The 13,675-nt window shown below is 43.5% G+C and overlaps 1 protein-coding gene across 4 annotated transcripts in view; it reads right to left on the bottom strand.

The window, feature by feature from the left end:
• The window catches only part of kcnab1b (potassium voltage-gated channel, shaker-related subfamily, beta member 1 b), a 42,388-nt gene extending 38,007 nt beyond the window's left edge, over nt 1-4,381 (bottom strand). Inside the window, exon 1 of one of the 4 annotated variants that reach the window (XM_034886885.1) lies at nt 4,088-4,381. In XM_034886885.1, the coding sequence (XP_034742776.1) occupies nt 4,088-4,332 (245 nt within the window). In that variant the 5' untranslated portion in view covers nt 4,333-4,381. Of the gene's footprint in view, nt 1-1,623; nt 1,883-4,087 lie in introns of those variants that run through there. The other 3 variants (XM_034886890.1, XM_034886888.1, XM_034886892.1) reach the window with 3 other exon arrangements.
• Between the last annotated feature and the right edge of the window lie 9,294 nt (nt 4,382-13,675).

The following is a 13,675-nucleotide window of genomic DNA, read 5'->3' as shown; positions in this document are numbered from 1 at the left end:
ACAACCATTTAATAAGTACTAACTTCCAATCAAAGACCAATGTACAAATTGCATAATACAATTCATGTTTTCTACTGTGATAAATGACGGACTATAGTTCATTGCAGGAAGAATCCAGGGAGGCTCACACTGACATCTCATGTTAAGTGGCACAGTGAAATAAAGCATAAACAAGTGTTCAGGCAACGCAGTCTTATTTTCCTCCCCCACTGAGCAGCAATGTGACAATGTTGGATTCCATGGTTCATTGAGCATCCATGAACCTCGGGGCCAGCACAGTTTTATTTTTATCCTTGTGATTTTATTTGATAACAGCGAAAATCAGATTTGACAAGGCCCGGTCATTTTTGCTTCCAAAGTTGGATTCTGGGTCCAATTTTTGTATGTTTATAAACTATACATTGTGTGATGAAATGTATTGTATCTGAGTTGAGATTATAGCCGTTTACTGTCTTTTCAAGGGCTTGTAATACACAGGAATGCTACTAAAACGTTTTGGCACATGACCTCCAGAGATCAAACAATGGGGGGATTTGAAACTAAACCAGGACTTGTATTGACAATATATGTATTGTATTGACATAGCTCAACTTTTTGAGCTAGAATAATTATTGAAGATTGAATTATTTCTTAAAGGGGGCATTCCAGGGATTTGGACATCCACAAAATTGGAGGACTAAAAAAAAAATAAGAAAATGTAAGTGCATAGTATGGGTCAACATTCAAAAAACCCTGGAACCTACATTGCCTTGTCTGGTATATTTTAAATCTATTAAACTCTGGGAAAAAAGGCGTTCTCTTAATGATTGGAAGACTCAAGGCCCAACCTGACACCACCATTTTGCAGTTTGAAAAGCTTCTTCCAGAGCCACAAAAGACATTATATAAATATCTATTTTCACAGAACCAGAAGCATTGTTTTTGACAAGTAAACTGATCTTGATGTGTAAAATCAGTGGAGTGCACCTTTAAATCACACGAAGGGCTGCCATTTCTACATCTTCTAGAGTGCTTTGGCCTGTTGGAAGACTATGTTCTGGCTCAATAACAATCTGTGATGCTCTGGTGAGGGAACTTCACAGTTGGTCAATGTTGAAAACATATCTCTAATGTCAGCAGCATCTTAAGGCTACAACTTCCTCCCCAGCAATCCCATTTAAAAATGTGTCAGTCAAAAGCGTCAACTAGAACTGGAAACCCCCAACGGTTTATAACGCTGCTACCCTGAGGCAAACCACTCTGTTTTAATTGCTACAGTGAGTACCTATAATAGAGTTTTAAAACTCTGTTGCTAAGGCACAGACCTCCATATGGCAACTGAATGAGCCAACATGACGCCTTACTGAGGAGACTAATAATAACCTCTAACCAAACCTTGGGTTTCCCACAGTCTGGAACATCTGTCAGCTTAATAGCACTGCCGGTTTTCCTTTAAACTGCTGCATCTACTGTATGCAGAGAGCAGTGATTGTCTTTACCTATTATAGCCACATTCAGCAACATCCATATCACACAACTACAGCATTGGTCTTATCTTGACTTGTCATGAAATATTTTTGTGTTGCACATTTTATCCTCGTGTTCAAAAGGCTTTTCAATACAGTTGTCGTTATCAGCAGTAACCTCCTGTTGAGTATTTGAGAGACGGGGGGGGAAACCTTTCCAAGCTATCTGTGACGTCACTGCTGCAGCAGTCCCAGTCTCTCGCTGCTTTCTGTATTTATCCTCTGCATTCCCCTTTATCTATCGCTTACATCTTTTGTTCGTCTGGTATCCCCTGTTCTCTCATCCCCTACTCCCATCTCTCCTCTATAAATCATAATTTTTACGCAGCATGCTCCCACACCACGTCCGTAGTGTTTCCCCTATACCGATTAGACCGGCAGCACAAGTGACCGTGATACACTGTGCATACAAAACCAAAGAGGATTTGGCTGTTTAATCTGCTCTAAAAGGGAGGCACACACTTGGTGTAGACATAAAAGTCACAGTTATTATTAAGCGCAAATTTCACTCTGGGCCAGCAAACATGCATGAAATAGCTTGACTCCAAATCTGATGGGAGGGAACAAGGACTTACAAAATACAAAGTCATCACCACCACCACCACCATCATCATCATCCTCCTCATCACTGTCCTTCAGATATAGTAACACTAACATCTACTCATCATCTCCCGATATTTCCATTATCATCATCTCCACCATCATTATGATCGGTATCATTATCCGCCTCATCTCAGTTTGCAACCACTACATATGGTTAACTGTCCAACTGTTAAGCATGGGGGGGATCAATCATGCTTTGGGGTTGTATTGCAGCCAGTGGCACAGGGAACATTTCACGAGTAGAAGGAAAAATGGATTCAATAAAATTTCAGCAAATTTGGGATGCTATCTTGATTTAGATATAAATGCTGACATTTTCATTTCATTCATATATCATTGGTATAAATATACAGTATATGTACAGTATATATATATATATCTATATATCTTCATGTATATATATATATATTCATATATATCTATATATATATAGATATATATATATATATACTGTATATACATTGTTGTAGATATAGATATATGTAGATATATCTATATATCTATAGATAGATATCTATAGAGATAGGTGATGTCAATCTTAAGGTTTTAAATGCCCAGACTCATCTGACCTTGCCCCAACAATGGCAACATGGGTTCTTCTAAGCAGTTGTCTAGAAAACTGAAACTGAAAATAGCTGACACTCACAAAGCAGGAAAGACTATAAGAAGATAGAAAGTGTTTTTCAGATGTCAATATCCTCTCTTCGGAATGTAATTAAGAGATGGCAGTCATCAGGAACGTGTGGAAGTTTAAGAGATCTGGAAGACCAAGCAAACTATCAGACAGAACAGCTTGCAGGATTGTGAGAAAAACAAGTCCAAACCCACGTTTGACTGTACGATCCCTCCAGATCTAACTGTAGATTTGCAGCTGTATCATACAACTAAAGAGTTAAAAATCCTACATTGTGATTTCTGGATTCTTTTTTTTAGATTATATCTCTCACAGTGGACATGCACATACAATGACAATTTCAGACCCCTCCATGATTTCTAAGTGGGACAACTTGCAAAATAGCAGGGTGTTCAAATACTTATTTTCCTCACTGTATCTGGTATCACTTAGGTTGGTTATAGCAGTTAAAAGTGTATTATTTGACGGTAATCAGCATATGAATCTGTACATAAAATTCCTCTGCACAGCATGCAAGGGGGGAACATTATTGGCTAGCACTGGTCCATCTTGGACACTTCAACAAAATGCATCATTGTATGCCACCTGTGTCTTATTTATCTTTGCTCTACTGTAGCTGCACCATAGGTGCAAAAAAGGTTAAACACTAAAGTTAGATATTTTGGGAAATATCCTTCTTTGCGTCCCTGCCTAGAGTTAGATGAAGATTGATGCAATTCCAGCAGCAACCTTGGGTGCTGAAAAATGAAGCCCAAAAAGGGCTCTCTATTTAGCGTTCCATCTATACACACACATATAATCACAGCTGACTCTCATACTCTTTCTGCTTTGCAAAGACGTTAACTTCTTTCCACAATAATGAAACCATCCTGAAGCTACTGAAAATATACTGTAGCAGCATGTCTAGGTGGTCTCATGTGCCAGTCTAATCGGGGAGTGGGAATTTGTGCTGGTTCTCGCTGTGCTAAGGACTCTGCCTTATGAGAAAATGAATTAATTAGGTATTTAACAGGACAGGGACCCCGCTGATAAGAGTTAAACTTCAATCCTTAATTCCACGGATTTATAAATGACACAAATCAGAGTGAATTGACAAACAGGATGCTGTTTACCGTGATTGGGCTTAAACTAAATGCACATTAAAAAAAAGTTGCAGTCAATTCAACATAATCAACCTGATAACCCAAATTGATGCAACATGTAAGTAATGTAAAACATGTGTGCTGTAAATCTCATTCTACAAGCGCTCTATCACTATATCATAATGCAGCATTGGTTGGTATTTATCTATTTTAATTTTAAAGTGCATGCAACCCTTTTTTTTTTTTAGAACATAATACCCTACCTGTACACCATGGTGGCTCTGGGTTGGACGGCCTGAAAAAAAAGGCTGTGTACATGAAGAAGTTCCTCCAAACTCTGCTGCTCTTGCGGTCTGCTGTCTTCAAAACTTCCTGGAAGACGGCTGGGGGGGTTTACCCTGGTTCCTGCTCCCTGCCTCTGCTGGGTGTAACTGGGGCAACGATCAAGCCTGGGCCCTCCTCTCTGCCTGGGCACTGGGATCTCAGTGCAGGCTGCCTTGAGATACATGTTTGGATCAACCTATTCTCCCACAGGCTGATGGGTCACTTTCTTTAGTTAGCAAATCCTTTTCAATATATTTAGTCACCCTGTGGATAGAATGTGGCCTAAAAACATCTCCACGTAAGAACATTGCAATGTTGATCATGTGAGACAACAGAGGACAGCTGTATTTGTTTGCTGAGGAAGTTTTTGTCATGAATATGGCCGAAAGAGCAATACCCCAACACAATTTTTACATATATGTTAAACAACTGTCTATTTTTAAAAGTAGCCTACATACTTGCATGGACACAGGAAAGACAGCTGGACAAACAGACACACAAATAAAATGAACACACCAACGTTATTAAGGGAGACAACAGAGAGCCGGCAGAAACCGTGTGCCATACCTGTGAGGTCAACTTTATTCTTGGATGATTGACAAATTAAAAGACAATGGCTCCAGGGAGCCGGTTTGTCTGTAAGGCAAGCCAAACTATCCCTCTATCTATCTCTCTCTATTTATGTCCACTTGTACTTATATATATACACCCAAAAACATAATGACACAGACAAACCAGTTAATTAAAAGCATTTGTTAGAATGCCAATTTTTTATATAGCAAATAATGCATTCAACATCTCTCTTTGGCCTCCGTCTCCCTGCTGGTCTTTGGCTTTGCCATCCTTGGTGACCACCTCCGTTAGTCCCTGTTTAAAGACAGTTAACACAACAAAAAGATGTTTACATTATGAATGCTATAACACAACGTTATTGCATGGGAAAGTCCTCATACATGTTAGCCTTCATTGAACGTTGCTAGTGCAGTTAACACGGTGAAGTGTTACCTCCCGTCTACAGATATAACTAGTGAAAATCACACCACCTTTTGGAAGGACTAGTCCTACCAAGGAAGGATCCTTGAAATGGAGAAACGGGGAGTAACGTCCTGCCCACTGTTGTTACCAGAGACAGTTTATGTGTGGTGGATGTATCAAAAAGATATGTGTCAGTTGTGATTGAGGACACTGTTGTACATGCTTTTGTTGACACTGGGGCAGACATTTCCGTTATCAGTGAGGATTTTAGGATGTCTACACGTGGGTGGTTGACGTGACGCTCCATTTGTGTTCATGGTGACAAATTTAAATAAAAAATATTTCATTAAAATATATTTTTTATACAATGTAATCTTTAAATATTTCATTTTAAGCATGACATTTTTCCTGTGGCGTGACTGTCCGGGTTGGCGTTGCTTAGAGGGGCCCTTCTTTATCCAGGAAGTACATTAGACCTAACTGGAGCACACATGGACTGCACACAAGGTGAGTTTTGTCTCAAATATTTTCATAATCTTGCTATTTCCGTGCACTGTTGGAAATGGTAACCATTATGCCATCCTTTGGTGTGATGTAATTTATGTATTGATCTGAAAATGTTCATCAATTTATATTGATTGACTATCAAAATAATGTAAACCTCAACACTGGTAGTCAGGTTTGAAGACTGTCTCTCATATAGCTAGGCCACAAACTGGCCTTGATCTTGAAAACGTCCACTGGTGTAACAGCACTGTCCTATGGTGTGACATGAAATCAGCATCACAGTGGTGGAAATGGCTGTCACGTCAGTGGATGTAGGCTCTACCAAGAGCTAAAACACCATCACTCTCTCCATTTAAACCTCCCTCCCCCACCCCTCCCTCATCTCACCCCCTAACCTCCTTCCCTGTCAATCTCCCCACTTCTAACTTCACTCTTTTCTTACCTCCCTCTTACCTTTGAAATTGAACTTCCTCCCGCCTCCCAACCTCCTGCTACCGGTCCCCTTCCTAACTTCCCTCCCACCCTCCTGCTTCCTGTCCCCTTCCTAACTTCCCTCCCAACCTCCTGATTCCCGTCCCCTTCCTAACTTCCCTTCCAACCTCCTGCTTCCTATCCCCTTCCTTACCACCCTCCTGCTTCCCGTCCCCTTCCTAACTTCCCTCCCAACCTCCTGCTTCCTATCCCCTTCCTAACTTCCCTCCCCACGTTCTATTGCTATTTCTAGTAGTGATGTTTGCATGTTTTATTTTTAGGTTTTGTGGGGGTCACTGACTTCCACAGACTTCCTTTTTCATTGGTAAAGGTTTGCCCCAACCCCTATGGTTTGGCCAAGCCCCTTTCACAGCTAATGAACTGTACAACATGTAGTCTCGTGTGAGGTATCATTGAGCTCAGTAGGGAGTTTCCTTTTCATTGGTGACCATTTGACCTCTCCTTCTTGCACCGTGGGTCTATCAGTCTGCTGCTGAAGGAGCAGCTCAGGGACCCCACAGTGTCATGTAGGGGGTGAGAGGTATTGTCCATGATGGATATCAGCTTAGCTAACATCCTTCTCTCCCCCACTTCCTCTAAGGGGTCCAGAAGACAGTTCAGGACAGAGCTCGCTCTCCTGATCAGTCTATTAAGTCTGCTCCTGTCCCTTTCCGAGCTCCCCCCCTCCAGCAAACCACAGCATAAAGGGTGGCAGAGGCCACCAAAGAGTCATAAAAAGTCCTGAGGAGAGTCCTGCACAGTTTAAAGGACCTGAGTCTCCTCAGCAGATGGAGGTGACTCTGGCCCTTCTTGTAGAGTGCATTGGTGTTGTCAGTCCAGTTTAGTTTATTATTTAGGTGAACACCCAGGAATTTGTAGCTCTCCACGACATCAATGTCCAATCCCTGGATGCTCACCGGTGAGAAGTGGGATGTTTTCCTCCAAAAGTCAACAATCATCTCCTTTGTCTTGCTGGTGTTGAGCTGAAGCTGGTTGAGCTCACACCAGCTGACAAAGTCCCTGATGACCGTCCTGTATTCCAGAACGTTCTCCTCAGAAACACAAACAACAACGGCTGTGTCATCTGAGAACTTCTGGATGTGGCAGTGGGTGGTGTTGTGAGTGAAGTCCGAGGTATAAAGTGTGAAAAGGAAGGGGGAGAGCACCGTACCCTGAGGGGCACCTGTGCTGCAGTGCACCACGTCAGACACACAGTGATAGAGCCTCACATACTGTGGTCTGTTGGTGAGGTAGTCCATGCAGCCAGGTGTTGGTCAACTCCAGCACTCTCCATCTTCACTTTGAGCAGGGAAGGCTGGATGGTGTTAAAAGCACTGGAGAAGTTGAAAAATGACTCTCACAGTGCTACCGCTTTCCTCCAAGTGGAAATCTGTTGCAATCTGTGCAGCAGGTAGATCACTGCGTCATCCACCCCAATCCCAGGCTGGTAAGCAAACTGCAAGGGGTCCAGCTGTGTGCTTACCAGGGGTCGAAGGTGACGCAGGATGATCCTCTCCATGGTCTTCATCGGGTGAGAAGTCAAGGCAACAGGCCTGAAGTGGTTTGGCTCCTTAGGGCGCGGTGACTTTGGTACCGCGACCACACAGGAGGTCTTCCACAGGGCTGGGACCTTCTCCAGGCTCAGGCTCAGGTGGAATAAGTGCCTGAACACACCACAGAGCTGGTCAGCACAGTCCCTGAATAGACTTGGGCTGATGCCGTCCGGGCCTGGGGCCTTCCTTGCCTTGATCTTCTTGAGTTGACATCTCAACTGATCATCTGTCATGGAGAAGGGGGAGGAGGATGACTGGGGTGTGGGGATGGAGGGAAGTGAGAGTCTCAGGGAGGGGGAGGGGTGGTGGTGAACTGTTGAGTGGTGTGAGGGGGGAGGATCGGGCGGGTTAGCTCATTGTTTATGAGGGTTGTGGAAGGTGGCAGGCTGATGAGGGGAGGGAGGGGGAGTAGGCTAGGGGAGGTGTGAAAGAGGGGGCTGGGGGGTGTGAAGAGGGGTGCAAGGTGGCAGAGTCAAATCTGTAAAAAAAAACAGATTCAGCTCATCTGCCCAGTCCTAGTCTCCGCTGGCTTGGTTTCTCCCCACCACTTTGCCATGGCCTGAGATGTTCTGCAGGCCTCTCCAGACGTCCCTAGTAGTTCTGTTCCAGCCTCTTTTCTAATTTCCTCCCGTAGAGGACCTTCCCACTTCTGATCCTGAGACGGAGTTCCTTCTGGACTCTGGGCAGCTCCTCTCTGTCCCCTGATGCAAAGACCCTCTTCTTCTCATTCAGCAGGGCCTTTATCTCAGAGGTCACCCAGGGTTTGTTGTTGGGAAAACACTGGAACAAGAAGATGGCGCCGCGGGGGTGGCAGCTTTTTACAGCAGCTCTGCTTTTTTCTACATCTCTTTACTGTGTTTTTGTTTGTTATTTTTTTTGTCACATCGACACTTTAGGCAAGTGGGAAGCTATGGATCTTTATATTGTTACATTCGTAGCTTGCCTCTTGCTGTTTATTGAACTTTTTGGTACGGCTAGGGGAAACTCATCCAACAAAGCCCACCATTCCACGATGGTCCCATTGTTCTACACCAGGGATCAGCCGTTAGCCCTGCGCCACACACCCCTTCTCTGCGCGGAGCGGCAGGAGATTCCAAAGGAGTTACGGAGAAGGAGAAGAGGGAGCAGAGCGGGTGTAAAAGACTATATAAACCATATTTGCCGTCTGTCATCATGGGGAATGTAAGATCTCTCTCCAACAAAATGGAAGAGCTGACGGCGCTGATCCGACTGCAGAGGGAGTACCGGGAATGCAGCCTCGTGTGTTTCACCGAGACGTGGCTGTGTAAACTTTCTCTCGACACACACGTCATCCTGGATGGTTTCAAACTTTTGCGAGATGACAAGAAAGCAACGAAGAGCGGTAAGAGGAAGGGAGGGGGGATTGCTGTGTTTGTGAACGATAGGTGGTGCCACCCGGGACACATCAGTCTGAAGGAGCAACTCTGTACCAGAGACTTGGAGCTGCTAGCTGAAAACATGCGGCCATACTACTTAGGAGTACAGGGGAGTTCTCAAAGGTTATTTCTGTGACCGTGTTCATCGCCCCTCGGAGGTTGCTGCCGCAGCTACAGATCAGATTCACTGTCGTGTCTCAACTTCAAACCCACCACCCCCATTCCCTTCTTCTCATCTCCGGGGACTTCAATCATGCTTCCCTGTCCTCTGCTCTCCCCACCTTCACCCAGTATGTTAATTGCCACACCAGAGGCATCACAACTCTGAATTTACTGTATGCAAACATCAAAGATGCAAACACCTCATCCCCCCTCCCCCCTCCCCCCCGGACGCTCTGATCAAAACCTCGTCCATCTGGTCACAGACTACTCCCCTGTGGTGGGCAAACAACAACCTTTGAAGAGGCTTTCCGTACGTTCACACCGCCAGCGACTTTAGCGTCTAAAGTTACCGGAAGTCATTCATTTTCAATGGAAGCCGGCTTCTCTCAGCCGCTAGGAGCGGCAAATCTGTCGGCGTCGCATTTTTGCGTTTTTAGCGTGTTTAGCGTCAATTTGAAAGTTGAAATTTTTCAACTTTCTGGTAATGAGCTATGACGCGGTTCAAGCGGCAAGCAGCGACTAACGCCAGCCGCCAATCGGAATATAGACGTCCGGAGAAACATACGATGCAAACCTTCGTTCCTACCAAAACATTCAATCTGAGGACAAGCTCATAATCGCCGTTGCTTGGTTACCTATTGTTTATGATGTAACGTTGTTTGTACATAAGGACCAGTTAATGTTACCTGCCGGTCACATCGTCTCTAATGGTCCGCTCACAGTGAATCCTGCACGGGTCACTAGCTTAATCTGGCGGCTACTCGCTCTGCCTGTACGCCGCTACGGCTCAGCGGCTAACGAGCGAGCTAATTGCTAACAGACCCCGCTGTGACCAATTAACAATACAACTTCTGTCAGTATGTAATTTATAAAAAGGTTTCTAGTATCCGTGTATTGGCCGTGGCTGCGTGTGCTTTTCCCGGTTGGACAGAGAACGCCGCTACGTCAGAGCGACCAACGCTTCCCCGTACTTTTTGACAAGCGTCTTTGGCGGGGCGGCTAGAGCTTTTTTGAAGCTCAAGTTGGTGGCGCTGTGTACATACAGTTGTGAAGCAGTGGTCCGAGGAGGTCAGTGATAGACTCAGAGACTGCTTTGAAATTACAGACTGGGAAGCACTCTGCAGCCCCCATGGAACAGACATTGGCAGTATGACCCAATGCATCACAGATTATATCAACTTCTGTGTGGAGAACACTGTGCCCTGCAAGTTGGTTATTGAGCTTCCACTCACTTCCCAGGGACATAAGTACGTGCTTGTAGTGCAAGATCATTTTACGAAGTATGTTAATACTTTTCCTATGTCAGATCAGAAAGCAACTACAGTAGCACAATTACTTTGTGAAAGATACATTCCTAGAATAACTGTTTTCAGATAAGGGACGACAAGATGAATCAGACAGGACTTCAAAGGGACAGTTGGCTAAACTCATTCATGATAATGGCGGTGAATGGGACCACTATTTGCCAGCAGTGGTTCTCTGCTTCAACTCTACTTTTCATTCTTGTACTGGATAATCACCTTATTTTCCGGCTCATGGTAGAGAGCCTTGTGTTCCTGCCAGTGTAACCCTCTCTACACCAGTACTTCGACAGACTCCACAGAATTATCGCTCAGAATTGGTGAAACGGCTGGAAACAGTTTTTCAGGCTGTTCACCCTCATCGTGAGGAGCAGAGACTAAAGCATGAGTACTACTTCAATAAACATGTAATGTTCAAACCTTATCAATGTGGAGATCTGGTATGGATGGATGATCCTACTACACAGAAAGAAACTTGAGCCTAACATGACCTTGCAAAGGCATCTCATCAGATGACAAGGGAGTTGTATACAAACTCTTGGATTTGAGACATTCTCAGGATAGACTAAAAGTGGTTCACTAGGATCAATTGAAGCCTGAATTCTGGTGGCCCTCCCACCACTCGTTCAGGACAGGTTGTTCCGAGACCTCACAGGCTCTTGCTATGAGCAACCCCCTCCCAGTTATATCTGAAAAGGGACTTTTTAAGAAAACTTACTGCCATTTTTGTTGATGGTGTTTTTCATATGGATAGTGTTTAAACCAAAACAAACTTTAAACAAAACAATAAAAAACAGGATATTGTATGGTACTGAGTTGTGACACTCAATATACAGTGTATGTATATTTATGGGTTATAGTTTTATTATATAGGTTATTTCACTGTTTGGAAGTGGACCAAGTAAAGTATTTGGGTATAATCAGTACATATAGAATATTCTAGTCAATTCATAGGAGGATATGTATATGTACAGGATATGTTTTTCACTCCACGCAAGTTTATGTTATTGCAATCTTTCTAGCATTTGTAGAGTGCTGATTTTCTGGTTAATATTGAAGCACTTTGACGTCTAAAGTTACCGGAAGTTGCTGAAATATGCTATACAAATAAAGCTGCCCTTAATTTTAAAATCCTACATCAGAATGCTCAGATATTACCTGAGAGACACACTAGATATGTAATGTCTCACACAGACTTAGAATGAAGCTGGCTTAAATGGAGAATTCCTTTTTAGAGTAGCCTGAAAGAGATTTCAAATATAGTTCTACTTGAACATTTAAGCCTTTGATTTTAAAGTCCTACATCAGAAGTCTCTGATGTTACCTGTGAAAAAAAACACTGGATATGTGTTGTCTCACCCAAAGTTGGAATGAAGCTGGTTTAACAGGAGGATTCTGGTTCAGAGTAGTCTGAAATAGAGTGACCGTACGTACACACCGCCACCGACATGAGCTTCAAAAAAGCTCTAGCCGCCCCGCCAAGGACGCTTGTCAAAAAGTACAGGGAAGCGTTGGCCGCTCTGACGTAGCGGCGTTCTCTGTCCGACCAGGAAAAGCACACGCAGTCACGGCCAATACACGGACACTAGAAATGTTTTTATAAATGACATACTGACAGAAGTTGTATTGTTAATCGGTCACAGCGGGGTCTGTTAGCAGTTAGCTCGCTCGTTAGCCGCTGAGCCATAGCGTAAGGTGACCAGATTTCTCAGACAAAATCTGGGGACATTCTCAGCTCAGAAGCTGAAAAAGTAATATTTTTACTCTTGTAAAACTTAGAACGTGAACATTAGACCTAGAGCTGTTGTCATTAGGGGCTGAGCCCCCCCCCCAAGGTCTGATCCTAGACCCACGCCTGCTGCTACTTCCTACTCTACTACACCGTAGAGGGGAATGTTTCAAGATAGAAAATCCTAATACTTCAATCAATCAATCAATCAACATTTATTTATATAGCACTTTACAGCAACAGCAGGTGTCCAAAGTGCTTTACATCATCAAGAAAACAAACACAACATTCCCGTGAAAAAAAAAAACAGACAAAGCATAGAAAACAGTAAGACAGATAAAGTTACCTATAATCATCAGAAGAAGAGTTGTTGCACCACTACTGTGTATTAAAAGCCATTCTAAAATAAATACGTTTTAAGTTTTGATTTAAAATGAACAACATCCGTTATAGTGCGAATGTCTGGTGGGAGCTTGTTCCAGAGTTTTGGGCCAGCAACAGCGATAGCCCGATCGCCCCTGCTACACTGCTTGTAGCTCGACCTCGGGACTTCTAAAGTCCGTAGATCGGAAGACCGCAACAGCCGATTTTGCCCACCCAAATTTAAAAGCTTGGACAAATGCTTTGGGGCAAGGCCATTTAGGGCTTTAAAAACAAACAATGCAATTTTAAAATCAATTCTGAAACGCACCGGAAGCCAGTGTAGAGTAAAAAGAACGGGAGTAATGTGTGCACTCCGAAAAGTATTTGTGAGAAAGCGAGCAGCGGCATTTTGCACAAGCTGCAGACGTGCGATGGATTTTTGATTTCGGCCACCATAAAGAGCGTTGCAATAATCGAGACGTGAACTAATAAAGGCATGAATAGCCCTTTCCAAATCGTGCCTGTTCAGAAAAGGCTTTACTTTAGCCAGGAGACGAAGTTGGAAAAACCTTGTTTTGACAACATTGCTTATCTGTTTGTCAAATTTCATGCTACAATCAAATGTCACACCCATATTTTTAACAGTTTGCTTGGCGCATGAAGTCAGAGCTCCAAGACTTAAAGTTTGTTTGCTTGACATGTATTTTGTACTGAAGATAATACATTCGGTCTTGTCCTCATTCAGAGTAAGGAAATTCCGAGATAGCCACAACTTGATATCATTAATGCCATTTAGGAGGCAGTTTAGTGCAACACTGTCATTGGGTTTTATAGGCAGATAAATTTGCAGGTCATCTGCATAACAATGAAATGACAGGTTGTGCTTGTCAATTATAGCCCCTAATGGCAACATATATAAAGAGAACAGGATAGGGCCAAGAATTGAACCATGGGGCACCCCACAATAGAGAGGAGCAGATGAGTAGAAATCACCCATTGTGACAGAGAAAGTCCTACTTGTCAAATAAGAGCTAAACCATTTAAGTGCAGTGCCTTGAATGCCTACAAA

Source organism: Etheostoma cragini, chromosome 12 (genome assembly GCF_013103735.1).
Source record: "Etheostoma cragini isolate CJK2018 chromosome 12, CSU_Ecrag_1.0, whole genome shotgun sequence".
Taxonomy (NCBI): Eukaryota; Metazoa; Chordata; class Actinopteri; order Perciformes; family Percidae; genus Etheostoma; species Etheostoma cragini.
Note: the sequence above shows the minus strand (reverse complement) of the source record. Positions and strands in the feature narration are given on the sequence as shown.